We start from the raw sequence: 26,848 nt of genomic DNA on the forward strand, positions 1-26,848 counted from the left end.
GAGATAAATGATTTGCTTTATGCTTTCATTCTATGTTGGTCCTTCTATACTTTTGAATATTTTGATTTACTGCTAATGCAGTTCTGAATGTAAGAAGCAGCATCAAACAGGTCCTGTCCAAAAATCATCTATTTTTTTCAGAGGCACTTGAAGAATCACAAAAACAAAAAAAAGGTACTCATATGATCATTTTTTTAAATATTTATGCATGTGGCACTTCAGATGCATCTAAAAATTCTCTCTTTTCTTCTTGTAACAAATTCTGCTTCAGTCTAAGCAGTGGATAAAATTAACAAATGTTATTTATTTTGATTACACCCGCAAAAGAGTATACACGCCAATAGAACTGGAACAGATGATTCTTTATTCACTAAAAAGACCTGACACTGCCAGTGTTTCGGCTCTTGTCCTGCATCAGGGGTCGATAACATACAAAAATATTTGCATACCTAAATCCTAATGTACAAATTAAAACATTTAAAAATATAATCCTAGCTATATATATTCTCAAAAATATGTTTCTAATATACCTTTATATTTGCTAAATCGAAATAAATTTAAAAATCTTTAAAACCAACCTCATATCAATCAGTATTTTACTCTTTATATCCAGACTTATTCATTCCATCAATCACTCTGATTCTCTACATAATCAATCTCAGATTTTCTATAAAATCATCTTTAGCCATAAACATGTCTTACCATCATAAAATTTTTCTTATTAAAATAATTATAAATTCTGAAATTGTAAACTTCTAAAGATGTCTGCCATATAAATTCTTTATAAAAGTAGTCCTGATGTTAATTTAGACCTTTCCCTTTAAATACAAAATCAACTCATTTGTCAATCAAAATGATCTATAATTACTTTTTACTTTATAAGTATTTATTTATATTAAAAAAGCTCTTGTATCGTTACTTAATAGCGTTTCTTAAATTTCACTAATAGCGTTACAAATGCTGCTCTACTTTTCATAAAAAAGGATCCTTATAGCATTACTTAATAACATTTCTTAAATTTCACTAATGGCGTTAGTTTTAAAGAACGTGGCAACTGTGTTAATATTTATTTATTTAATTTGATTTCTATCCCATCCTCCCAGTAGCTCAGAACGGCCTACATGCAAACATTCACAGTGGAATACATTTGGACAGTACAAAGATTAAACAGTAGTTTAAGTACAAGGACTATACAGCAATTTAAGTACAGGTTAAGAATGGAGAACAGAGGGTAGAAGGAAGGGGGAATTTAAGGGGGGCGAAGGGGTAGATTGCAGTTGTAATTTTAGTTGAAGAGGAGGGTCTTTACCGCTTTCCGGAAGGTCATCAATAAGTTCTGTAATCTGATTTGCGGGGGGAGTTGGTTCCAGAGTTGGGAGATGAAGTGGCTGTAGGAGCGTTTGCGGGCGGTTTCTAACAGGAGAGACCTTCCTGGGGGGGGGGGATGCATAGGCGTTTTTCCATTTCCGAGTGGAGGAGGCGGGTGAGGGTGCACAGGGTTAGCTTGGGTCCTATATAGGCTGGGGTGGTGGCATAGATTCTTTTTTTTTTATTATTATTTCTTTATTAATTTTCAATTTAAATCAAGCTAAACACTTGTACAGAAAGCAATAGTCATAATATCAAAATAATCATAAAGAAATTAAACATCTAATAAGAAAAACATGTATTATTTAACTATTTAAGCTCAAGTCCTCCTAAAGGAACCAAGATTTTAAATTAGCGAAGCATTAAAATTATAGAAATTATTTTTGCAAGATATTCAAAGCAGAAGCACTGAGAAATAAAGTTTCTTAATTATATTAGGGTTTAGATGATTCTCCATCCAAACGAGACATAGCTACAAAAGTTGTCAATTGAGATGGTTCAAAGAATACATATTTAACAGAACGGTAACACACTATACATTTACATGGATGTCTCAAATAAAAGGTTGCCCCCAAAGAAGTAACCCCAGGTTTCAAAAGAAGAAATTCACGGCGACGTTTCTGTGTCTCCCTTGTAAGATCAGGAAACATCTGTACTTTACAACCAAGAAAAATTTTTTGTCTATTTTTAAAGTAAAGTCTTAATAACCATGTTTTATCTAACGGAAGCGCCACAGTTAGAATCAAAGTTGCTGGTGATGCCAAGTCTTTATCAGATGTCTCCAATAATTCTGAAACATTTAAAGTTTGTTGGGCCAATTCTTTTTGTTGATTTACAGAAACTTTCATTGGCAAATAATAGACACGTGAGAATGGTGGTAACATTTCTTCTGATACTTCTAAAATTTCCATCAAGTATCTCTTAAGCATTTCTCTTGGATTTACCATTTCTAATTTAGGAAAGTTAATTAACCTTAAATTATTACTACGAGAATTATTCTCAAGCATTTCAACTTTCCTTCTCAAGTTAGTATTTTCTTTAATCAAAGTCTCTTGAAGCTGTTTTGATGTAATTATTTCTTTTTCAATTTTCTGAATGGTTTTATTTGAGTCAGATAGTTCTTTTCTTAGATCTTTAAATTCTTTTGTATGTTCTGTAATTTTCCCTTCCAAGTATTGAAATTTAGGCTTAGTAAACTTAACAAAATCAGCCATTAAATCCCATAGTGAGTCTAAGGTTACAACTTCAGGTTTTACCAAAGAAATTGAACGTTGTAAATTAGTATAGTGCTCACCATTCTGTAAAGAATCTTCAGGGCCTATCTCTTGGATTTCACCCCCTTGTAATGCTGGATTCTCTTCAGGTAGATTGGTTAGGGCTCCTTGAACTTGAGCCCCAACCTCCAAACCTTCTCCCAGATTAACACTTGCCTCTGAGGGAGAGAAAACCTCCAGCTCCGGGGTTTCCCCACCCCTGGGAGAACTAGCAACCTGAAAGTGTGGGGGCGGCTCCCTTGCATCGGGGCTTCCGTGCCCTAGAGGATCAACTACGGGTTCGCCTCCCTGTGTCCTCAGCGGGCCGCCTTCCGACGCTCGCGAAACTTCCTGAACTCGCCTCAGAAGCCGCTCAATGTTGCCCAGAGAAGGAACCTCGGGACGCCGCGAGACAGCAGCAGCACTCCGTCCTCTTCTCCTGGGCATATTGTAAGTAACAGAGAACCCTCTCCGGAGTTCAATTTGAAGAAATTCAATTTATGAGCAAGCCCGATGCGAGCAGCTCAGCGCGTCTGACTCGACGCAGCCATCTTGGATCTCCTACTGAGCGGCATAGATTCTTTTATGAGCTATTACTAGGGCCTTGAACGCGCAGCTTTGGTTGATCGGAAGCCAGTGCTCTGCGCGAAGGGCTGGGGAGATGGGGTCGTGGTAGTTGAGGCTGTGTAGGAGACGGATTGCTGCATTTTATACATGCTGGAGACGCTTGAGATCTTTTTTGGCTACTCCATTAAATAGGGAGTTACAGTAATCCATCCTGGAGAGAACATAGGTGTAGAGGAGTTGGGCTAGGTCAGGTTTGGAGATGTAGGGTTTGATCCTTCTCAGTTGGCGGAGGTAGTAGAAGGAGGTGAAGATTACTTGAGATATGTGGGTGGACAGGAACAGGTGGCCGTCTAATGTTACTCCTAGGCTGCATACCTGATCTGCTGCTGTTAGTAAGGTGGAGTCCCATGATAGTGTTGGGCATGTGTATTTGGTACTTTTTTTTCTGATCCATAAAAGTTCGGTTTTGGAGGCATTCAGCTGTAGTTTGTGGTTTGTCATCCAGGTTTTCATGTCAGAGAGGCAGAGGTGGAGGTTGGCGATTTTGGGATGATTAGTTTCCGCCTAGTGGGAGGAGCAGTTGGATGTCATCGGTGTAGGAGTGGATTTTAATGTTGTACTTCTGGGCTATATTGATGACAGGTCTGATGTAGAGGTTAAATAGGAGAGGGATAGAAGTATACCTCTTCTAATAAGGTGCAAGTGTTATATATATGACAATATAAGCTTTAGTACTGATTTCACTAGTAGCATTACTTTCTTAAAGCACAGTGATTATGTTTATACTACTCATCTCATAAAGTTCAAGCATTATGTATATAATAATATTTATATACTAGTTCTATTAGTTTCACGTAGTTAGCCACCACTTTTTTATAAGAAGAAAATGTTTGTTGAGTGCAAAACATGGTTTATGGACAAAAATGCTTTACAAAATACCCCACTTTGAATGTTGGATGCAGATAGTCTGAGAGGTGGGGAGAGAGAGTGTGATTTGCAGTCTTGTATTCTATACTAAAATGCAAGCAATAATTGTATATTTGTTTGTACAGTATGTAGGTAACTATCTTCAAATGACCCTAAGGATTTTCATGAAATAGGGTGAATCTAGGGTTTTCTGGTGTGAGGTGATTTAGCTAGGTCTGGAGTTCAGCAAAATTAATTTGGGGGTCATCTAAGGGATTTTTATGATGTTCCCACCTCCCCTGCAGCCAATTGGTCAGATATCCCTAACAAAGATTATAAGCTTAGCCAGCCAATAGACTGCAGGGAAAAGCAGGACTAAAGGTTGCTAAGGCACTGACACACTGTACCTGCCTCCCCTTGCAGTCCACTGGTCAGACATTCCTAACAAAGATTATAAGCTTAGCCAGCTAATAGGCTGCAGGGAAAAGCAGGACTGAAGGTTGCTAAGGCACTGCTAAACTACTGCTCCCGCCTCCCTCTGCAGCCCATTGGTCAAACATTGCTAAGGAAACTTAGCCAGCCAATAGGCTGTGGGAAAAGCAGAACTGACGGTTGATAAGGCACTGTTTCTGTTTCAGTCTGAGGGAACGGATATGGAATGTAAAAGGGAGAACACAGCTAAAGATAATCCAAGCTGGAGAAGGCATGCAAAGTGATACAAACATAACTGTAGGCATTGGTCAGACATTCATAAGGAAACTTAGCCAGCCAATAGACTGGAGAGAAAAGCAGGACTGAAGGTTGCTAAGCCACTGTCTCAGGTAGACTTTGATTAAAAAGGGGTTGTTTTTTTTAACTGTCTGGAAGCTTCGGTCCATTAGAGCGTATTTTGATGCATCATCATTTACAGTCTTGGTACAATCCCTCATACTGAGCCAACTGGATTACTGCAATATCGCCTATCCGGCAATTTCCCAGAAGAATATGCAGCGATTACAACTAGTGCAGAATGCGGCATTCAGGCTGATATTTGGGTTGAAGAAGTTCAATCATATAACTCCCTCCTACCGACTCCTGCATTGGCTGCCGATGGAGACACGTGTGAAGTTTAAATTTGGCTGCTTTTGCTTTAAGGTACTATTCGGCCTAGCCCCCAAATACATAACCGGCCTATTCTCCTTTTCAACCAATAGATATAAGAAAAGCTCAAACTTCTCCCCCGGTTAGAGGATGTAAATTTAAAAGACATCACCAACATCTTCTCTCTTATCAAGCAGCATTATGCGGCAATGATCTGAAACAATTACTTACGCTTGCCAATACCTATGGGGAATTTAGGAGACACCTGAAAACATATCTGTTCTTAAAGTACATAGGAAACTGATTTGCATAAAGGAATGTAAAAGGGAGAACACAGTTAAAGTTAATCCAAGCTGGGGGTGGTATGGAAAGTGATACAAACATAACTGCAGGTATTGGTCAGACATTCATAAGGAAGCTTAGCCAGCCAACAGGCTGCAGGGAAAAGCAAGACTGAAGGTTGATAAGGCACTGTCTTTATAGCTACTGCTCCCACTTCCCCCTGCAGCCCATTGGTCAGATATTCCTAAGGAAGCTTAGCCATACAACAAGCTGCAGGAAAAAGCAGGACTGAAGGTTGCTAAGGCACTGTCTCTGTACCTACTGCACCCGCCTCCCCCTGCAGCTCAATCACCCTACTTCTTGGAGAGAAGCTTGGTCTTCCAGGTACTAATGATATAATAAAACATGACCTTCTGTAAGATACAAATCTACAATTGTGCTTGGAAGAGCATATTTGGCAATACTGAATATTAAGGCTTGTTACATGACGACTACCACATTTCATAACATAATTGTGTCTTGTCTTAGAAGCCTATTAATAATGCACTGCTGTTAGCTGCTGTATCTGTGAAAAGTACCTCAAAACAAACTATCAGAGAGCTCTGACAGCTTTCATTAGTTTGCCATTTACGAAAAACAGCAGGGATGACTGACTCACTATATGGCTATTTCTGTGGATATTCTGTGCTAGTTTTTCCAATCAGCAAGACAAAGCTAGTTCTAAAATTTCTCTCTCTCTCTGGTTCTGTGCCTTGGGTAAGGTGCTTATGCATATTACTATTTGCTCATCACTCAGAATGCAGCCCAACCATGACTGCTAATAATGTGAAAATTCTGGGTCCAGTCACCTTTGAAATCAACACTAAGAGAAGAGGATGATGGTTTTGCTTCATTTCCTGCCAAAATATCTACCAAGCCAATAGAATCAAATACAGACATACAATAGGCAAAATACAAATGCATACAGTAATATACTATATGCTACAGAGCAAATGTAGAAAAAACTGGGAAAACTAGAAACAAGTTACTGATAGCAGGCTGCAAATTTCTGATGATAGAAACTTTTTCTACAGAAAAGCTTAAGGTGGCATATCTCTTTCACTTTAAGCTTCACAAATATTACATTGCTGTAGAAGAACAGCACCGGAATCACAACTCACAAAGTCCAATTGATAAAAAGCTAGATTCAATATAACTAGATATATAGTAAAGGAGAAAAACATTGGGGTGGCATTGATTCTACAGGTATTAGCTCAAGTGATTATTCTGTGAATTGGGTGGAGAGGAAGATCTTTAATTACCAAGAAATGTAGTCAGAGACCAAGAAAATGTTACAGAACTATAAAAGAAAATAATTTGCATTGAATTGGGAGCCACAGGCTTCATTAAAAAGAAATGTAAAGCACACCTAGATAAATTGTCTATAAAGTGATATGAAAATATTTTCCCTACATCTGATTTCCCTTATTATATTGCATATATATCACACTAAGGGCTCTTTTTACAAAGGTATGCTAGTGGTTTTAGTGCATGCTTAGCACATGCTAAAATGCCGCACGCGCTAGCCGCTATCACCTCCTTTTAAGCAGGCAGTAATTTTTCAGCTAGCACGTGCTAATCTTGTGCGTGCACTAAAAACGCTAGCGCACCTTAATAAAAGGAGACCTAAATAGTTTTTGATATTTAAACAAAATATAATAATATTAGACAAAGAGAACTTGGGTAAACATAATTAATATTTCAATATATGTTACATTTACAAATAACAAGCAATTTGCAAGAGGCAAAGAGAACCAAAAATCATAACACCATATTACTGAAAATTCAATATAATAGCAAAATTCAGGGAATACTGTTTGGGTGAAAACTGGATAAATATTCTGCATATGCGGACGATGTTTTGATTTGTTCCAGTCCAACTATATTGGAAACTATAAATTCATATTCCAAGGTTTCAGGATATAAACTGAATCGATCCAAGGGCCTGTTTTACAAAGCCGCACTAGTCCCAAAGCCCATAGAGATTTAAAGGGCTTCGGGGCTGTTGCCACGCAGCTTTGTAAAACAGGCTGTAAGTCTGAAATAATGCAGTTAAATTGTCTTTGCATACTGGCTGAATTGTCTCAATATAATTTTCAATGTGTCAAAAGCAAAATAAAATAATTTGCCCTTCCATTGATAACACCATATTACTGCAATCAAGTCCACATGAAAGGGAGATCAAAACTAGAATTCGCATATTAAAATCAATAAAGGAAAAAATAAAGAAAATCCATAGGCATGGAAAACTTATTCAGAAACCCTAATTACCATATTTTTCGCTCCATAAGACGCACTTTTCCCCCCCAAAAAAAGTGTGTGGAAATAAGGGTGCATCTTATGGAGCGAATATACCCTCCCACCAGCAGTACCTTTAAATTATGGTGGTCACTGGACAGCTGCCTCCTTGTTATGTTGGGGCCAGAGCCGCACAAGTGCGTTAATGCCTGGGGCCGCGAGACTTCATCGGGCAAAGTGGGAGATCGGCATTTGGGACGCTCGCAGCTGACACTGCCGCAGACATCTAGGAGGCACAGCACAGCAGGTCGGGGACAGCAGCAGAAAGGGGAGAAAGCTTATCAACGCCAGCGATCCCAGCAACACGGACTCCACCCAAAGGGAGGCAGCTTGCAACTGTTGTTATCGGCCTCCGAGCTTAGCGGCCGCCAGCATGAGAGAGAGCAGGGGAGAGGCCAGGGCTTCGTTGACACTGAAGGGGGACTGACTGCTGATACAGCTGGAGTCGGCATCCCCCAGCAGGAAAACCGAAGCATTTTTGACCTGGGTCACACCATAGAGAAATCCAATTTGGTTTGCAGTCGACAGTGTTTCCTTGTCTTGCACTGAGCAGATCTACTGATAATTTCAAGCTGGACTTAACTGGGCCTTATTTGACTGTTAATTTTTATTTATTTTGGTTTCATTCTAACCCATTATGGTTTAATTTTGATCTAATAACATTTCTTAGAGTTTTTTGTAAATCTTTATTTTGATCTTATTTTTTTCCCTTTTCACAGCATACAAACTGTTGGTTCTAACTGTCTACCAGTTTCTTCCGCACTAGACATTCTATTTATCCTTCTGCAGCAGGGTTTATTGCTTTAATACTTGGGGGGGGGGAGTTATCATTTTCATTCTTTCCATTTTATTTTATTTATTTATTTTATTTATGTTTTATTGTTCTACTACTGTTGTTATATATATTTCCTACAGCTGGCCCCAACATAATCATCCCAGCGACCACCACAATTTAAAGGTGGGGCTGGGATGGAATTTAAAGGTGCCGGGTATATATTAATATACAATTTGGTTCAGAATGTTTTTTTTCTTATTTTCCTCCTCTAAATCTAGGGTGCGTCTTATGGAGCAAAAAATACGGTATCCTGCATCAGAAATATCTATTTAACTCCAGAAAATATAACAACTTTATTTGAAAGAAACATTTCTAAAAGCACAGGATCCAAAAATACATATGAATTGCTTTTATATGTTACCAGGCACTTACAGGAAAACTTAAGGAAAAATGTTCTCCCAACAGCTAAAACTTTACATTTAAGCTGCAGGGAGGCCCTACATCTTAAATGAATTGGCCTGGCAACATCTGCAAACATCAATACCCGTTATCCACAAAAAGGTACACGTTTCTTGTGGAAATAACATTTCATAAGCACCATCTTTTTATTTACAGAAGACAATGTTACTAGTAGGGTAGCTCTTTTGGTAATAATATTATCTTGATAAATTCAAAAATTTAGTTAAATCCAAAGGTGTATTCAAATTATCATATTCCTCTTAGACAGTTTGTTTAATCACCCATGGCAAATAATAACGATTTACAACATCAGATCCTTCTAAGGAAGAGCTGTAATATTTCTTTAACATACTTTTTAAACAATTCTGTAGAGGAAAGATAATGAGCGACTGGAAAATTCAACCATCACAAATTACATGCCCTAGAAAGGTTCTCCCATGATTCCATTTGAAGATGAATCATTAGACTATCTTCTGAAGAGGCAGCAGCTGCCTTTTGGCACGTTGCAACTTGAGATTCAATCTTATCAAAATCTTTCTCTAGCTTAGATATTTTACAGTCATGTTCCAGAAGCTTCCCAACTGCATCTTCAGTGAATTTACTATATAAAGAAAGATTATCTTCTGAGTTTGTGTCCACTTTGACAATTACCTCAAGAACATCTTTTAAAGTTATTTCACCAACTAGAGAAGAAGCAGTCAATGGGATATAAGAAAACAAGGCACTAGAAAGTAGTCAATCCTCAGGAACAACTTTCTTGAATGGAAAAACCTTCCCCCCAGTTCAGAGGAGTGCACAATCCCTCTTAAAAAAGAATGTTGTAGGGGTGGGGGTCAGGCCCCTTAGAGATAGAGAAGCATTCTGAGTGAGTTGGTTGTCACAATTTCAAAAGAAACAAGCATCTTGCATGCCTGTAGATGTAAATCTATTGGACCTTTTACAAAAGTCACCACAATATTCTTCCTTCCACCCTTACACTTGGCCATTAGAATTGAACTGAAGTGGATCCAAATGGGTGGAACCTGCTCCTTCAGGCACATGTTTGCACTGCAGCAGCGTTCCTCAGTAGAAACAGCCTCTTATAGATGACAAAATAGAGGCTTCTCCTCAATGTCACCGGGAATCCTACGCCAGTGTTTCTAAACCTTTTCAAGCCAAGAACTCCCCTAAGCCTAACAGATACCAACTGAGTACCCCCGCCCAAGCTCCACCCCAGACCTGCCCAAACTCCACCCCCCTAATAGTAGTACTAATTGTAATGCAATTTCTTCCATCTATTTTTCATAAACACTCAATATCTTATTAATGTATAATGGTAATCACAAAATTTAAAAAACACAAAGTACACTGTACGCAGAGAAAATTGACTCAGTTAGGGTGCTGGTCTTTGACCAGAGGGCCGCCGTGTGAGTGGACTGCTGGGCATGATGGACCACTGGTTTGACCCAGCAGTGGCAATTCTTATGTTCTTATTGATACTCCACTGTTCTTTGTCCAATCCTTGTTCTAATAGGGCATGCCTTAGTCCCTCCATGAGAATGGAGGTTCTCATCCAATACCCCTTCCAACCAACCTCCCCATCCCATTTGAATTCTCATGATTTTCTCAGTGAATATGCATATTCAGTGTCTCCACTGTGTGCAAATCTTCTCTCATACATATTCACCATGGATATCGTGAAAACTCAACTGACTTGGGGGTACTTGAACACAGAGTTAAAAACCTGTGTCTTAGAAGGCATATAAATACTAAGAGCTTTGCCTATCTTGAGACTTTCCATAACTCTCCCTGATTCTCTGCCTCTACTACACAAGTTCAAATCTCTGTGTTCCCAATAGGTCAGAAACCATATCGACAAATCTGTTCTGCTGACCCATTCTCTTTCAAAGAATAGTTCTCAGTCTACCCTATAAATATAATTATGGTACCCAAAAGTTATGTAAAAGCATACAAGCATCACCACATTGTCATAATGCATCATAGTACACTATGAATATGGAAGAAAAGCACTGGCTCTTCAGTTATTATCTTCTTATTATACATATACATGCATTATCATTTCATTCTTAAGAGGAATATCAGATGTATACAGTGTGAAAAGTGCTGCTCAATGCATACAGTAAAATTTACTTAAATGTGCGTTGAGATGTTACCTTGGGCAAGAACAGAGGAGCTGAGGCTGATGCTCGACAGACTTGAATGATCTGTCTCACATATAGTGAGAGACAAAGATGAGTGGCCAAATCCAGCATGGGGAAACAGAGACAATGCTGGACAGACTTGTAAGGTCTGGGTCCTGCACATGGCGAGAGACAAAGAAAAATAGCCATATCCAGCTTGAGGAGAATGGAGCTCGATGCTGGACAGTCTTATACAGTCCTGCACGTCCTGCACATGGCAAATGAAGATTAAGGTTCAACAACTCCAATGTATTGATTATTTTATTTGTCACATACTGCAAGTGGGGGAACTGGCTGCTTATATGGTTGACTTCACAACCAGCATTTTAAAATGGGTGGCCTGGGCCTATACAGAGTGGTGGGTGAGGCTCTGGTCATTTTCTGCCATCATTTACTGTGCTACTGTGTGTTCTGTCAGAAAAAATGGAATGCGTATTAGGAGCAATTCTGTTAGGAAAACCCAGCAATGGCATTTCTTTGGTATGGACAGTCAGACTTGGAGGGAAAACCCTCCCACAGCTGAAATGTCCTGGTGTACAGGGACTTCTATATTAAATAAGAATGGGTTCAAATCCCATACTACTCCTTGTGATCTTGAACAAGTCATTGAATCCTCCACTGCCCCAGGTACATTAGATAGATTGTGAACCTACCGGGACACATAGAGAAAATGCTTGAGTAACCCATTCTGAGCTCCTTTGGGAGGACAGGCTAAAAAATTGAAAATCTAAAACAAAAAAAACAAACCAAGAAAGGCATGAAAAAAAAGATCACACAAAAACTAGGAAAATCTAAAACTAGTTTACAGTAATCACACACTGGGAAAAAATGGAAGTGTAAGAAAAATTAGAATCCATTTCCTGCCACTGCACATTTATATGAAAGGAGAGCATGAATAACTTGCAGATTTGAGCCACAGTATGTTCCCTTTGCTTGCACACCTTTTACTGCTGTCAATGCCCATCAATATGTGCATGTGGTGGTGATTCAGTGCTGTGAAAGCGACTGTGCTGGACATGATTGCTAATAACAGCATTTAATGAAGCACAGGAGTTTCAATACCTGAGTTAACCAGCTGTTGCTCCATGACCCCACAGCCCAAGACTTCCATCCATTCTTCCTGGAACTTGATCTCCATTTCAAAGGAAGGATGGGTAAAGGGGAAATAACAGTCCACCCATCTAATCTTCACTCCTGTGTTGTTGTTGAAAATGAATAAAAAAGAAAAGAAAAATGTGACATTCCTAACGGTTGTCCCTTTAAAGCACCTGCCCTTCAGCTAATGACACCTATTACTTGATTCTAGAAAAAAATGCATGGCAAACAAACTTATTTACAACACTTTTGTGCTAAGTAATAATCCTTGAAACAAGTGAAAAAAATGGATGTCTTTTCTAAAAAGAAAACCACTTTGTGCAGTTCAGACACCCTCTGAAACCAAATCAATCACTTGTCAACTTCTCTCAAACATCGGGTACAGAAAGAAAATGAGCCAAGATCATGGGAAAGCAAGCAGTTCTGATATTTTCTCTAACTGGAAATGATAATGAATGCCTTGAAAATGAAACAAAACAGATTTTTCCTTTGTGTCATATATTATTAGCCATTGCCTTCCTAACCTGATTACACAAATAAGACCTTAAATGGGGCCTCTGGAAGGACGGAGTCTCTGAACGCAGATATGAATCTATGAAACTGTTGGAGAAAAACTGAGAAGCAACTGACATAACACCTTAGTAAACCCAGAATGTTATCCACATTTTAAAATCACATTTCTAACCATGTTGACAACATGACAGCAACTTTTCATAAACAAAACTACTAATCTTGTTAAGTTTTAAGTATAAAATTATGTTCTCGTACAATTCCACTCTATTCATGGACAAATGGGTAGTCAATCCCATCTAACGAGATTTCTTGAAAGACGCTTCATTTACATATTTTAACTCTTCCCCCCTTACCTCAGGACTGCCCTCTGATTTCCAGTTGTCTTCCTACAAATGAGACAGTAGGAGCTAGTCTTTTCTGCTCATGTTTATTTTTTCTCAAAATATTTTCATGGCTTTGTGTGTCCATACTGCAGCGGTTCCCCACGGGGACAGCTCTGGCTGCGGGAGATCGCAGACTTTACTGGCAAAGTCTGCTTCCAGGTGGTTGGCTGCTCTGCAGCTCCCACCTGGATACCTGCATTCACTGATTGCTCACCCCAGGTTTGTCTGCTAGTGGGTTTAAGCGCAGGCTGAGTGGCTTTATTGTGATGTATCCAGTATAGGCACCAACTGCAATCCTCCACCCATTTCTGTATGTGGCATTTCCAGGTGAGGTGGTGGTCTCTGGCCAGAGCGTTGGGCCCGAGACAGTCAGAAGACTGGCAGCCAAGGTTCCAAGGCTTATTGAGGCAGAGGATCTCCCTATAAGTTGTTACAGCTTCCATCTTGCAGCTCCCAGCACACAGCATGACATAGTGAGTAGCAGGCTGACACCCTGTGAGATCAATTTGGGGGAGGTTCTCCAAATTAGGATTTTAAGTGGTTTGGAAGTTAGGCTAGGTCCTCCCACTCCAAAAATCGACATGTTTTAGGGATCGCTGTAGCTTTCCTGGGCAGTTTTATTAGTAAAACTGTTCCCACAGTGGCCATTTTCCAGATCTGAATTTAAAGTTTTTTGATGCCTCTACAAGCTTTATTTTTGCAAGAAAACACATCAGATGGACTCCTCAGAGCATGATACTTTGGATTCATACCCTGTTTGTAGCGGATGGCTGACAGGTGAGCATCCATGTTCCACACACGGCATGTGAGGGAGGTGAAGTAGTGTTGGCTTTAGCCCCCCTCTGCCCCTTTGGGGAGTTCTACCGCTCAGACCACTCCCATGTTTTCTGAACAGCAAACTATGGACTTTTCCTTCAGGAACTTGTTCAAACCTTTTTTAAAACCAGATACATTAACCACTCTTACCACATGCTCTGCTAATGCATTCTAGAGCTTAACTATTCTCTGAGCAAAAAAAATATTTCCTCCTAGTCTTTGTAAATCTTGATGCAGTAAATCAATCCAATTGTACCCATTCTACACCACTCAGGATTTTGTAGACCTCAATCATATCTCCCCTCAGCCAACTCTTTTCCAAGCTAAAGAGCCCTAATCTCTTTAGTCTTTCCTCATACGAGAGGAGTTTCATCCTCTTTACCATCTTGGTCGCTCTTTTTTGAACCTTTTCTAGTGCAGCTGTATCTTTTTGAGATAAGGAGACCAGAACTGAATGCAATACTCAAGATGAGGTTGCACCATTGAGCAATACAGAGGCATTATAACATTCTTAGTCTTGTTTACCATCCTTTTTCTTGTCATTCCTAGCATCTTGTTTGCTTTCTTGGCCGACGCTGAACATTGGGTAGAAGGTTTCAGCGTATTGTCCATGATGACACCCAGATCTTTTTCTTGAGCGCCGACCTCCAAGGTGGACCCTAGCATCCAGTAACTATGATGTGGATATTGGATTGGAGGGAGGCTTTCAGCATTCTTGGTGGAGTGGTTGGACATCACCATAGATCACTGGGTACTGGACATTCTGCGAGACAGGTACAAACTTGAGTTTTATCAGTCACTTAGAGAATTTTTCCTGGACTCTCCATCAGGATGCCCAGACAAAGTGGGGCAAGGTCAGAGCCACTGTCCAGAGATTGCTAGGAATAATGGCCATAGAGCCCATCCCAAAGCCAACAGATACTCAATATACTTCATTATGCCAAAGAGAGGCTCCAAAGTCTGGAGACCAATCCTGGACCACAAAGCGGTCAATGCAGCCCAATCCTGGAACTCAAAGCAGTTAATGCGGCCCTCAAAGTTCCTCGTTTCAAAATGGAAACAGTACAGTCTGTGATCATCTTGTAGCAGCAGGGGAATTTCTGGCCTCTCTGGATTTGATGGAGTCCCATCTTCATATCCACATTTTTCCAGAACACAGAAGATACTTGAGGTTCCATGTCTTGCATTGGCATTTCTAGTTTGTGGCCTTGCCCTTTGGAGTGGCAACAGCACCTCAGACCTTCATCAAGGTGACAGTGGCGATGCCAACCCACCTACGGAAACTTGGAATACAGGTCCATCCATATCTGGATGATTGGCTCATCAGAACCCAGTCGGAAACCAAGGGGCACCTAGCGGTGCGCCAGGTTGTCCAATTGTTTCAGAGACTAGGCTGGGTGGGTCAACTTTCAAAAGAGTTACCTCATTCCGATGCAAGATCTGGACTACTTGGAGGTCCATTTCATCATGGGGATAAACAGTATTTCTTCCCAAGTTACGCCAGGAGAAGCTTGGGTAGTTGATACATGCCTTTCTGGACTCTCAGGTCCTGACAGCCTAGCAATACCTGCAAATTCTGGAGTTCATGGTCGCGACCATCGTTGTAGTTCATTGGGCAGGGCGCACTTGCACCTGCTGCAAGACATGCTTATCTCCCGGTGGAGTCCACAGAGGGATCTGCTGCCATGTACGGCTCCTTTGGATGATGGTGGTTGAACCCTCTCTCTCTGTCCAGAGAAGTTCCCTTCTGGATCTCTGTCTGAGTGATCTTCATGAAAGATGCCAGTCTTTACGATTGAGGGGTGCTTTGCACAGACAGTCCAGTGCAGGGCCATTAGTCCCCTTCCGAGAGAAAGTGGTTAATCAATCGTCTGGAGCTTTGAGCGATCCAGCTGGCTCTCCTGTACCTTGAGAGTGCGCTCCAGAACAAGACGGTTCGAGTCTGACAATGCCATAGCAGATGAACGTCAAGGGTGGAGAATGGATGCAAGACTCCCATTAGGTTCAGAGCTACCATTTTGAACCCAGGCAGTCAATGCAAAAGAAGAATCCGGGAATCGTTTCTGCACTGCAACTAATCCACCAGGAATAATCCCCAGTAAGCGCAAAAGTGACTTGTGGTTGGTGAAAAGGATTTAGGTTCCAATTCCTGCCCCATACTTTCTCTGTCTCTGTCATTTGGAAGTCAGGTACCTGGGGACATATCTTAAAGACCAGAAATCATCTTCCAAAACATGTCCGCTTTATTATCAGCTTCACATCTCTTTTATATCATTCTAAATGAATCAGTTTTGTCAGCATGTGTCAGCATGTGACGTAAACACAAACCATATATGGACACAGGTCACATGAAACTTTAAAGACATCAGCATTTTTTCTAGCTGGAGATTGGAGTCCAAAAGGTCAGAAAAAGCCTTGACCAGCAGAGCCCCTAATCTAAATCTGTTTGCAAATACGGCTTATAAAAACAATTGAATTCACTTCACAACATCTCTGTTCAAACATAAATGTCCTTGTAGTATTTTCAAAGAAGGAAAGACAAACAGGGTCTGGCTTTCTTACAGCTGGAAAATATGGCCTAAGGACTTGATACGTGTCCCTTCAATCCCCTCTTACGTCATGAAAATGACATCATAAATACACAGCATGAGCTGGAAGGGAGTGATACTCTAGATATGTCTCTCGAGGAGGGGTTTTTATTAGGAGCTGTAATACGAATAACACAGTACATGAGCAGTCAAGACAAGAGTGCAGATAATAATAGAGATTATAACAATAAAAAGGTCTTTTACCCAACCCTGCATTCAACTAAAGTGCTGATCCCAAGAATTAGATAAATCAGAGTTACATTTGAGCTCAGCAAAGAGGTCTGCTAATTTCTGAATGTCCATAGTAGGACCTATATTGTCAGAAAGAAAAGTACAGCTTAAAGTACTGAGGAGAATTTAACAGAATTCTCAGCTAGAATCATATCTAGGGCCATATGATTTTGAAAACCATCTGAGAAGTGGAGCCTAATTGATAAGTAATACCTTGTAAGGCGTCCCTAGAGTAGTTCACAAAGCATTGCTGATTATAATAAATTTTAATTATTTTAATTAATCCGATCAACATTCTTATTAATAGTAATAAAGGGAATAAGGAACTCAAACCCAGCCATAACCTGAGCTCGGGCCTTAAATTCATCTGGGACCCCTCTTGGGACCCCTATAGCATATATGTATACATGTGATCAGATTTATATCGAGACAGAAAAGAGGAAAAACCATGTGAATAGGAAGGATGCCTTGCAGAAAAATATGCAGGAGCATGGTAACCTTAACTAAAGTGCACTGGCCTATCCACTGGCTGGGTAGCTTAACAGGGAGCCAAAAGTCTCCATAAAGCCAGTAAATATCAAATCTGATGCAGCAACACTGGGGCATACCTATGAGCCAAGACAGAACAATAACCTGGGGGTAAATTACCTACAAAACTACCCTGTGTCAGATTAGAAACATGACATGTGTAATTGCCCTTATAGATGGTAACAGCAATATCAAGCTTTTGCTGTCCTGGCAGCAAAAGGTATTTAGAACATCACAGTGCACAAAGGGGATAGGTAAAATTAGAGGAGGTAGATAGATCCCATAAGAAAACTGATGGGTCCGGATAGCTAGACCCACCCTTAAACCACATGTCCATAATGTACATACCTTCATCAGTAGGTCTAGGTTGTCAATAGTAAGAGAAAGCTTAATAATTTGTGCAGGAACACTTTTCCTATAACAGTTTCCAACCTTATGAAGGGTCATTCAAGTAAGCAGTGATTTACCATTTTGGTCCACTGTTTTTCAGAGTATTTTCTGGTTTATAAGCCCAGTCAGTATCAATATTCCACCCTACCGCTCCCCAGAATGCACACTTATCCCCCAACGTGAGTCAGTAACACATATATATACATATGTCTTTAGTTTTTAGGAATCTCTGAGGACCAATGGCACAGCCTTGGAATATCAATTGATGAACAGTCCACAATGTCACAATATTCAAAGGAGAAGGTGGCAACTTGCACACTGTTGGAATTATACCAAAGGGTAGCATACTGTCTGTCTTTCTGGATTCCAATTGAAGAACAGCCTTTGCGAGGGAGTAGTCCAGCTTAACGTGTGTTCGCAAAGAGATGCCGGGGGTGCTGTTTACAGCAGAAGTGTCATTTACAGATGGGTATGGGCAGAAAGTGTCGTGGACCCAAAACACATCATCCCTGTAGACCCAGTTAGAAATGATCCATACAGGGAGAAAAACTAGCAACAGCATTGCCAGTAAGAGAATGATAAAGTTGGTAGAATGCTGCAATGAGATCATCATGTTGTTCCACTGGAGGAGGTGAAATCTGCGCAGGGAAGACTTGCTTCTGTGGTTTTAGCTTAACCCTCTTCAAGCGACTTGCATGGATCCAAAAGGACACTCCTCAGTGAGTGCAGCGGGCCTGGTCACAGCGATCACAGTAGTGGGAAGGCCAAAGGGGAAATCCGTCTGCTTCCGATCCTTGGAAAGCTTCTGGACAATCACTAGGCTGGAAAAAATGGGTAGGAATCTGTGGAGAGAAAGGAGAAGTGCAAGACACGTTTCTTTGAACAAGCCCTAATATTTCAATTAGCTTTTTGACGTATTCCTCCTGTATCAAGGGAAAATCTACCCATGGGGCGGAGAAAGGTCATCCCGTGAGAATCTCAAAGGGAGAGCAGCCAGATGTCTGTGCATACAGAAAGAGATAGTTGAAAAGAAATGCTTGAAAAGCATTCCAAATATCATTCAGCAGCTGTACTCCAATGTGATCCAAATAAGAGATAGAAAATAAGAAACCATGTTGCTTGTACTGAATGTGGCAACATGTAACAATACCAATTCATTTACTTAGTATAGCTATGGCAAAAGAGAGACAATACTCAGTTACTTAAGGTTCTTAATTGAACAATCCAAAAGGATATGTTTTTTCGTGCTTCATATAACTATTATGGCACTTCAAAGAGACCATAATGATGTACTGAATGTAGTCAAAAATGTATATTGAATGGATCATATGCAGGGAACACCACGAAATAAACGCTGTATAGAGTAAGGCTTTTTCTTAAATATATAACCCTTAACTAAACTATATTCAGAATATAAAAGCTATAAGTAAAAGAACATTGCGTAGTTAGGCTAGTAAGAAGTGGAAAAAGAGCTCTAGAAATGGCCAATGTTATGTATCCTGGGGTACCCACTAAACTAAAACAAATAGACATGACACAGACAAAACATAAAGTTTTAAGCGTGGAGCTATTACTCCATCTGTCAAGTGTGCAGGGCTGAATTTAACTCTGCAAATAAACACATTGATATAAAAAAACAAAACTACAAATAATGTATATCATAACCATCTCATATTTGGAAAAAGGCATAAAGCTAATGTCTCTTTGGAGCGTCTCTATCTCTGCAGTGATAAAGAGGACCCTTGGAAAACATTAGAAATAGCAACATCCTAATTTCAGCTAAAACACTAGAAAGGAATTGTATTTTCCAATTTGTTTTCAATTCACAAACGTGCCAGCTGTAATATTGAGCTATATATATCTGTATCAAGGAGCAAAAGGTCAAGAATGAAAATATCACTAGCAAGAAGTTAAAATGTCGAGCGAGCACTACGATAACCAATACCATGATATTGGGCAATTGAATAAGGGAGAGCTAGCAGCTGGTATCCAGGGTTTCCCCTCTTTGCACCAAAGTCCGTCCAAAAGGGCGGCTTTGGGCACCTGCTAAACGCCAGGCATCAAGTTCAGAGGAGGGGGTAACAAAGGACTGAAGGGAAGAGAATCCTGTTCACCCGTGAGACCCAGGAGCCCATTTAAAAGAAGGGCTTGGACATCGTGAAAAGTGTGAAGGGTAATGGGGTAACCTAGGGTCAGAGGAGTAACCATCTCTACCACCATAGCACAAGCAGCCAGGGCTTTCTTGAACAGGAGTGACTATAGAAAAAAAGGCAACAGAGCGTAACTTATCGCCATGTTCTCCCTTCATGGTGTTACAATAGTCCCAAACAAAGAGATAAAACATGTGGGCATAAGCAGGAAAACCCAAACCTGAGCTAGAAACCAAAGCACATTTCATGAGTCCATCTGATAAGAGCAGTCATTTCAGAAACCAGGGTCTGTCTCAAAATCTGGTCATAGAAGGAACAAGCAGAGATCCATTGGCGGCAGTGACCAATCATATCAAGAAAAGTAAGCATGTCTTTCTTGGTAACTGGGCGGGGCAGTCCCAGAACAGCAGCAGTGCGGAAAGTGTAGATTTTCCTCTGACCATGAGACAGGACAAAACCCAGGTATTTCACTTCAGATGTACACCAGTGCAGTTTATTTTGTGACACCTTGTGACCACACACAGATAACCATTATAAAAGGTGCAAACTATCAGCCTGACAGGTCTCCTGAATTATGGAACACAAAAAGTTGTACAAAATGATGGTAGGACCATGAGGGGCAGTGCATGACTGTAGAATAGCCTGAAGGACAATGGAGTTAACATAGCCCTGGGGCATTCCACACGAGGTATACTGTTGCGTAAAGGTGAAGGCAAAAAAGAGCTGAAAAGCCTCACCAACAGGGACAAAAATAAAACATTCTTTAGGACAATGACAGAAAAAAAAAATCATTGGCTGCAGGTGGAATGGTGGAAGAAACATAAGTGCAATGAGAATTACCAAAACATTAACAGCCCTAAAGTCTAGGACGAAACGGGGAATGCCATCAGCTTTGACAACAGTAACATGCAATGGAATCATGATTCTCACCGTACTGCTTGATAAAAACAAGAATGAGTAACTTCAAAGAAGCACTATAGGGGGTCAGTGTAAGCCCAAACTGAGAATTCTAGGGGAAGGGGCAAAAGCATTCATGCACGGACCCTGATAATGAAAGCTGCTTGTGTACAAGCTGCAAAGGAAAGATCTTAGACTGATTCAAACAGCGCTTGCAATTCATTCCACATAACAGCACGTCCTACCTCAGTGTTAAACATTGGTGGAGCTGAAGGAAGAATGTCATACACACACAGCCGTACAAGTCTCATTTGTCTAGGAGAATCCTAAGTGCCTTTATGACTCATTACAAAAACAATATAACAATGCAAAAATATTCGCTTATCTTACCTTATAAGCGAGGTACAGTAATAAGAGACAATAAAATCTTATACTCTATAAAAGTTTTAACCTTACAAATGACAGAGTGGGCAGGGGGGTTCTATAAATAATTTCATTCTTCCCGAAAGAATGGCAGCTGCTTATATTCACAAGGGGCGCTTACCGAAAGTACCCCGAGATTTTTCCCAAAAAAACCCTCCATAATAGAACCCAAAGCTTGAACTTAAAATAAGGGGTGGGTACAGGTCACCACTACCCAGTGAGTATTAAAGAACAGAAAAAATTCAGAAATACTCACAAAATATTGGTGATATCATCTGCCCATCGCGGACGTGCCCCCAACTGAAAAGGATTTAGGTCCCAATTCCTGCCCCATACTTTCTCTGTCTCTGTCATTTGGAAGTCAGGTACCTGGGGACATATCTTAAAGACCAGAAATCATCTTCCAAAACATGTCCGCTTTATTATCAGCTTCACATCTCTTTTATATCATTCTAAATGAATCAGTTTTGTCAGCATGTGTCAGCATGTGACGTAAACACAAACCATATATGGACACAGGTCACATGAAACTTTAAAGACATCAGCATTTTTTCTAGCTGGAGATTGGAGTCCAAAAGGTCAGAAAAAGCCTTGACCAGCAGAGCCCCTAATCTAAATCTGTTTGCAAATACGGCTTATAAAAACAATTGAATTCACTTCACAACATCTCTGTTCAAACATAAATGTCCTTGTAGTATTTTCAAAGAAGAAAAGACAAACAGGGTCTGGCTTTCTTACAGCTGGAAAACATGGCCTAAGGACTTGATACATGTCCCTTCAGTTGGGAGGGTTAGGTACCTCTGCAAAGGGTTGAGGAGCAGATTATGTGCTGATCAATGGAAGTGGAAAGCTACAGGGGAATGGAGGTTTTACACAAAATACAGTAACTGCATTAGCAGACAGCATGGATTGGAGAGATGTACTTAACATGGTATCTACTGATACATTTACCATTTGATAGTTATCTGCTCTAGTGGTAACTGCAGGGAATATGCTGGCCAACCTCAAAAGTTACCATGTTACTGTGTTTTAGTAAGCTGGCCCTATAATGTTAATCTGGCCCTGGTTATAGTATGTTTTACCAAAATAGAATTTGAATGTACCTTGGACCTACCTGGGTATCCCAAAAAAAACAGTACAAAAATTAAGATTAGTGCAAAACACTGCAGTTCGCTTGATCTTCGGACTGAGAAAAAAAGACCACATTAGCCCCTATTACAAGAAGTTACACTGGCTACCTGTGGAGGCACAATTACTGTTCAAATTTGCTTGTATCTGCTTCAAACAAGTCTGGGGCCTAGCACCTTCCTACCTGCAATCACACTTCACTCTACACAACCCCACACGTACAACCAGAAACAAAAACATCTTTGCATACCCAAAGATCACAGGCTGCAAATACAAATCCTTCCTAGACAGAATCTTTATGTTCCAAGCAAACAGACAGCAATCCTGGCTGGGAAACCACATAAATAAAGCCAGACAGACCTACAACACATTCCGAAAATCAATTAAAACTGTTCTATTTGGCAAATTCCTTGCTTAATCAGATCACCTCTCTCAGGTATTTTTTTTTTCTCCCCCTTATAACCCCATTGTATTATGTAACATCTTTCTTCTCTCATGTATTCTTTCCCCATGCTTCTCCAATTCATGATGTAATTTCATTCTTCTTGCATTTTGTAATTCGCTGATTGTCCAGCCTTCTTTCTATGTGAACCGCCTAGAAGTCAGTTTGACTATGGCGGTATAGAAAAAATAAAGTTATTATTATTATTATAAGTTTGGAATTCTATCTTTTGTTTGTCAATTTCTAGATGCTATTAGAAAAGTCAAAAACAAAACTATAATGAGAAGAAAAAGGTATAATATTATCTTAGTTTGTTATTGTTAACCAGTATTTCATGGTACATTACCCTTGCAATAATTATGAAAACTTAGAAAGAAATCAAAATAACCAGCCAAACAAAGAAGATGGTATTGTGGGAAAATTGACTGGCAGTATATTTATGTGAAAATTGGCAAGTCTTAAAATGTCTAAAAAGTCGTAAAATGATCTATAGATTTATATAGCTAAATATATACAAAGATAAAGTCTGTTCTCATTATTTGCAGTAGTATAGCTCCTGGAAAAGTCTGCAAACTGCGAAATTGCGCATAATGGAACGCTGCACCTTTGAGAAAATAAAAGTTAGGCTCCAGCAGTACATTTTGCATCTCAAAATCACGTAAAGTGAATACTGGATCCTATAGGAAAAATAGGATTAGGTTCCTGCATGGGACAGCATTTGACAAAAAACATTTAGAATGTTGCAAACATAATTTTTTGTTTGCAGTATTGCTTATAGAAGTAACATTCTTAAACAAAATAATTGCACACAACGGTGCTAGAAAATAAGTAAATGTACAGTATTACACAACTATAATAAGCAATTAATCTGCTCAATCAATGCAATGCACTATGGTTTTCTCACCATTAGAAGTACAGGGGAAAGCATCCTGCAGGGATTCAAGAAAAGTTTGGATAAGTTCCTGCTGGAACAGAGCATACGCAGGTGAGGCTAGACTGAAATAGGGCACTGGTCTTTGACCTAAGGGCTGCCGTGTGAGCGGACTGCTGGGCACGATGGACCACTGGTCTGACCCAGCAGCGGCAAATCTTATGTTATTATGTTCTAACACTGTTAAAATTGCAAACAGTGCTGAAAAATTAATACAGTAATATGCTGTATAGTACAGTATTGCATTCTCACAGTAAACAATTAGTCTGCTCATTAACTCAAGCAATGCACCATAATTTTCTCACCATTAGAAGTACAGTAACACTGTAAAAAAAAACAAATTGCACCCAACAGTACTGAAAAATAAATACTTAGCCATGCTGGGACATGCTATTGGCTTTCTCAAAGAGCCCCTTAGTGTACTCACCTTTAAGACAAAATAATTCAGGATAGCTACAGCACAGACTGGGAAACAGACATATACAAAAAGATGGTACACTATCATTATGAAAATATTGCTTGACAAAAACCAACTTTACAGACACGTACTGTACAGTATCACACAACCACAGTAAGCAATTAGGGCCCCTTTTACAAAGCCACCGTAGCGATTATCATGTTACAAATGCACCAAAGTCATAGGAACTGAATGGGCTGTGGTGCATTAGCCCTTAGTGTGTTCATCATTAGGACAAAACTGTTCAGGATGCTACAGTGTAGACTGGGAAATGGAGATATATATATATTTTTATTTTTTTTTTTTAATTTTATAAATACAGATTTCAAATATTTTTATTAAGTTTTCAATAACACAAGAAAATACAGTAAAGGAAGAACATAAGTTAACAAATGAACTGTAAGGTTCAACTGAACCATTCAGAACTCCAAGGATATGACATACAGATCATCTCAAAGGGGGAACATAGGGAAAAACCGAAGAGTCCAGGAGAACCATGTGAAAACCTGAGGAAGAAACAATGAAAGAAGAGAGAAGAAAGGAAAGAGAAAGAAGAAAGAGGAAGTAGAAACAAGAGAAGAGAAGAGCGAAAGAGTAGAGAATGTAGGACGGACATCCCACCCCCAGGAGGGGAGACAGAAAGGGAATTAGAATGAAGACGGAATCGGTAGATTTACAGGGAAAGACAACGGTTAAGGAGAGAAGTGCTGGATAGGTTCCCATATTTTGGATACGGGCAGAATTCTGTTAGAAAATTTTGCCGCTTTCAGCTCATACAAATGAATCATAAGAACAGTGTTCCACCAGAAAACAACATTAAGTAAGTCAGCAGACTTCCAATTGTGAAGAATCATTCGAATTGTTAAAGCAATTAGTATATTGAGAAGAGATTGTTGACTGGCGGACAAGGGGTCAGACACCGCTAAGGCTCTGAAAAGGAGAACATCAAATGAAAATTCAGAAGAGATAGGAAGTATGCGTTTGATAAGGCGCCATATGTGTGTCCAGAACTCTTTAATGATAGGGCACGCATAGATCATGTGGTGAAGGTCCCCCATCTCTAAGGTGCAATGCCAACATAAGTTGGAATCTCTAAGTCCCGCAATAAACAACTTATTGGGCGTCCAGAAGACCTTGTAGGCAAGAAAGTATAAAGATTGAGATAAGCTAGCGGAGGCCGATGGGCGGACAATTTTACTTAAGTATCTATCCCACTCTTGATCAGTTCCACGCCAAGAGGAGTGGGGTGACCAAACTTCAGTAGATCTCCGAGATCTAGGATATAAGTGGGAGCGAAGTTCTTTGTAGAAGAGGGATGTGGTGTGACCAAGCTCCAGGCCTAAATGAGTGAATGTTAGGAATGGAGATGTTGACGTGTAGGAGAAGATAGAGGGGGAACATTTTAATAAGCAATGGGAGAGCTGGATCCAGTGAAAGCATTCAGACGGTGGTAAGGCAAATTTAGCCATGATCTGGGAAAAGGAGAGGAGCTTCCCGTTATCTAAGATTTGATTTAAAGTCCAAACCCCTCTATCCATCCACAGGCGCCAGCTGACAAGGCGATCATCAATACGAAAGGAAGAATTATACCAGAGAGGCGAAGAAGTCGTAAGACGTCTGTCGGATACAGAAATGCGATGAAATGATAAATTGCCTGAAGGGTAGCACCTAAGACAGTGGATTTAGAAGGCAAAGAGGAGATAGAGATAAACGGTAGGCTGGACAGGGGGATCGGATGTTGTTCAATGCGAAGCCAGGCAGCTGAGTTCAGAAGCACAGTGGGGTCCTGAGTCCATAGTGTACTATAGCGCAAAAATGAGGCTACATGGTAAAGGAAAAAATCCGGAAATCCCATGCCCCCATTTTCTTTAGAGGATTTGAGAATGTTCAGTGAGATACGAGGGGTCTTTTTACACCAAAGATAAGTGGATAGTTTGCTCTCAATGGATTTGTAGAACTCCTGTGGGGCCAGCTTAGGAAGCATGGAAAGATAATAGTTAACAATCGGAGTGATAGTCATTTTAATGGCTTCAAGGCGACCCCACCAGGACAATGATAGAGGGGACCATCTCTTTACCAGAGCTTCCACTTTGGTCGTTAAAGCAGATAAGTTAAGAGACATCATAGTGTCAATATCTGGGTGAAAGAGGGTGCCAAGATATTTTAAGGAAGAGCTGGCCCAGCGGAATGAAGTAGGTCCACAATCAGCTAAAGAAGTGACTGCATTAAGAGGCATAACTTTGGATTTTTCCCAATTTATTCGATATCCCGAGCAAGAAGAGAATTTAGATACCAGCTGAAGAAGAACGGGAATAGAGGAAGCAGGTTTTGACAGAAATACAAGTAAATCGTCAGCATATGCTAACGTTTTGACTTGAAAGGAGCCTACAGGGACTCCCATTAAGAGAGGATGTTGACGGATGGCCAGTAACAGTGGCTCAAGGGCTATATTAAATAAAAGCGGAGACAAGGGGCAACCTTGTCTGGTGCCTCTATGAAGATATACAGGGCTGGATAGAGAGTCATTGATTCGTAGTCTAGAGTAGGGTTTGGTGTACATTAATCAAATCCATTGTACAAAGTCTGAACCACAGCCAAACCAATGGAGAGCAGCAAAAAGATGATCCCACTCCACCATATCAAAGGCCTTCTCGGCATCCAAGGAAATT

The 26,848-nt window shown here is 40.1% G+C and overlaps 1 protein-coding gene across 12 annotated transcripts in view; it reads right to left on the reverse strand.

Annotated features, from left to right (window-relative positions):
- FARS2 (phenylalanyl-tRNA synthetase 2, mitochondrial) overlaps positions 1-26,848 on the reverse strand; it is a 732,018-nt gene that overhangs the window by 441,264 nt on the left and 263,906 nt on the right. For 10 of the 12 annotated variants that reach the window (XM_033934769.1, XM_033934766.1, XM_033934764.1 and 7 more), the window contains one exon: positions 12,270-12,401. The exons of the other annotated variants lie outside the window; for them this stretch is intronic. In XM_033934769.1, coding sequence (XP_033790660.1) covers positions 12,270-12,401 — 132 coding nt within the window. The remainder of the gene's footprint in view (positions 1-12,269; positions 12,402-26,848) is intronic. 12 annotated transcript variants of the gene reach the window in all.

The sequence above is a fragment of the Geotrypetes seraphini genome, chromosome 2, assembly GCF_902459505.1.
Source record: "Geotrypetes seraphini chromosome 2, aGeoSer1.1, whole genome shotgun sequence".
NCBI classification, from domain to species: domain Eukaryota; kingdom Metazoa; phylum Chordata; class Amphibia; order Gymnophiona; family Dermophiidae; genus Geotrypetes; species Geotrypetes seraphini.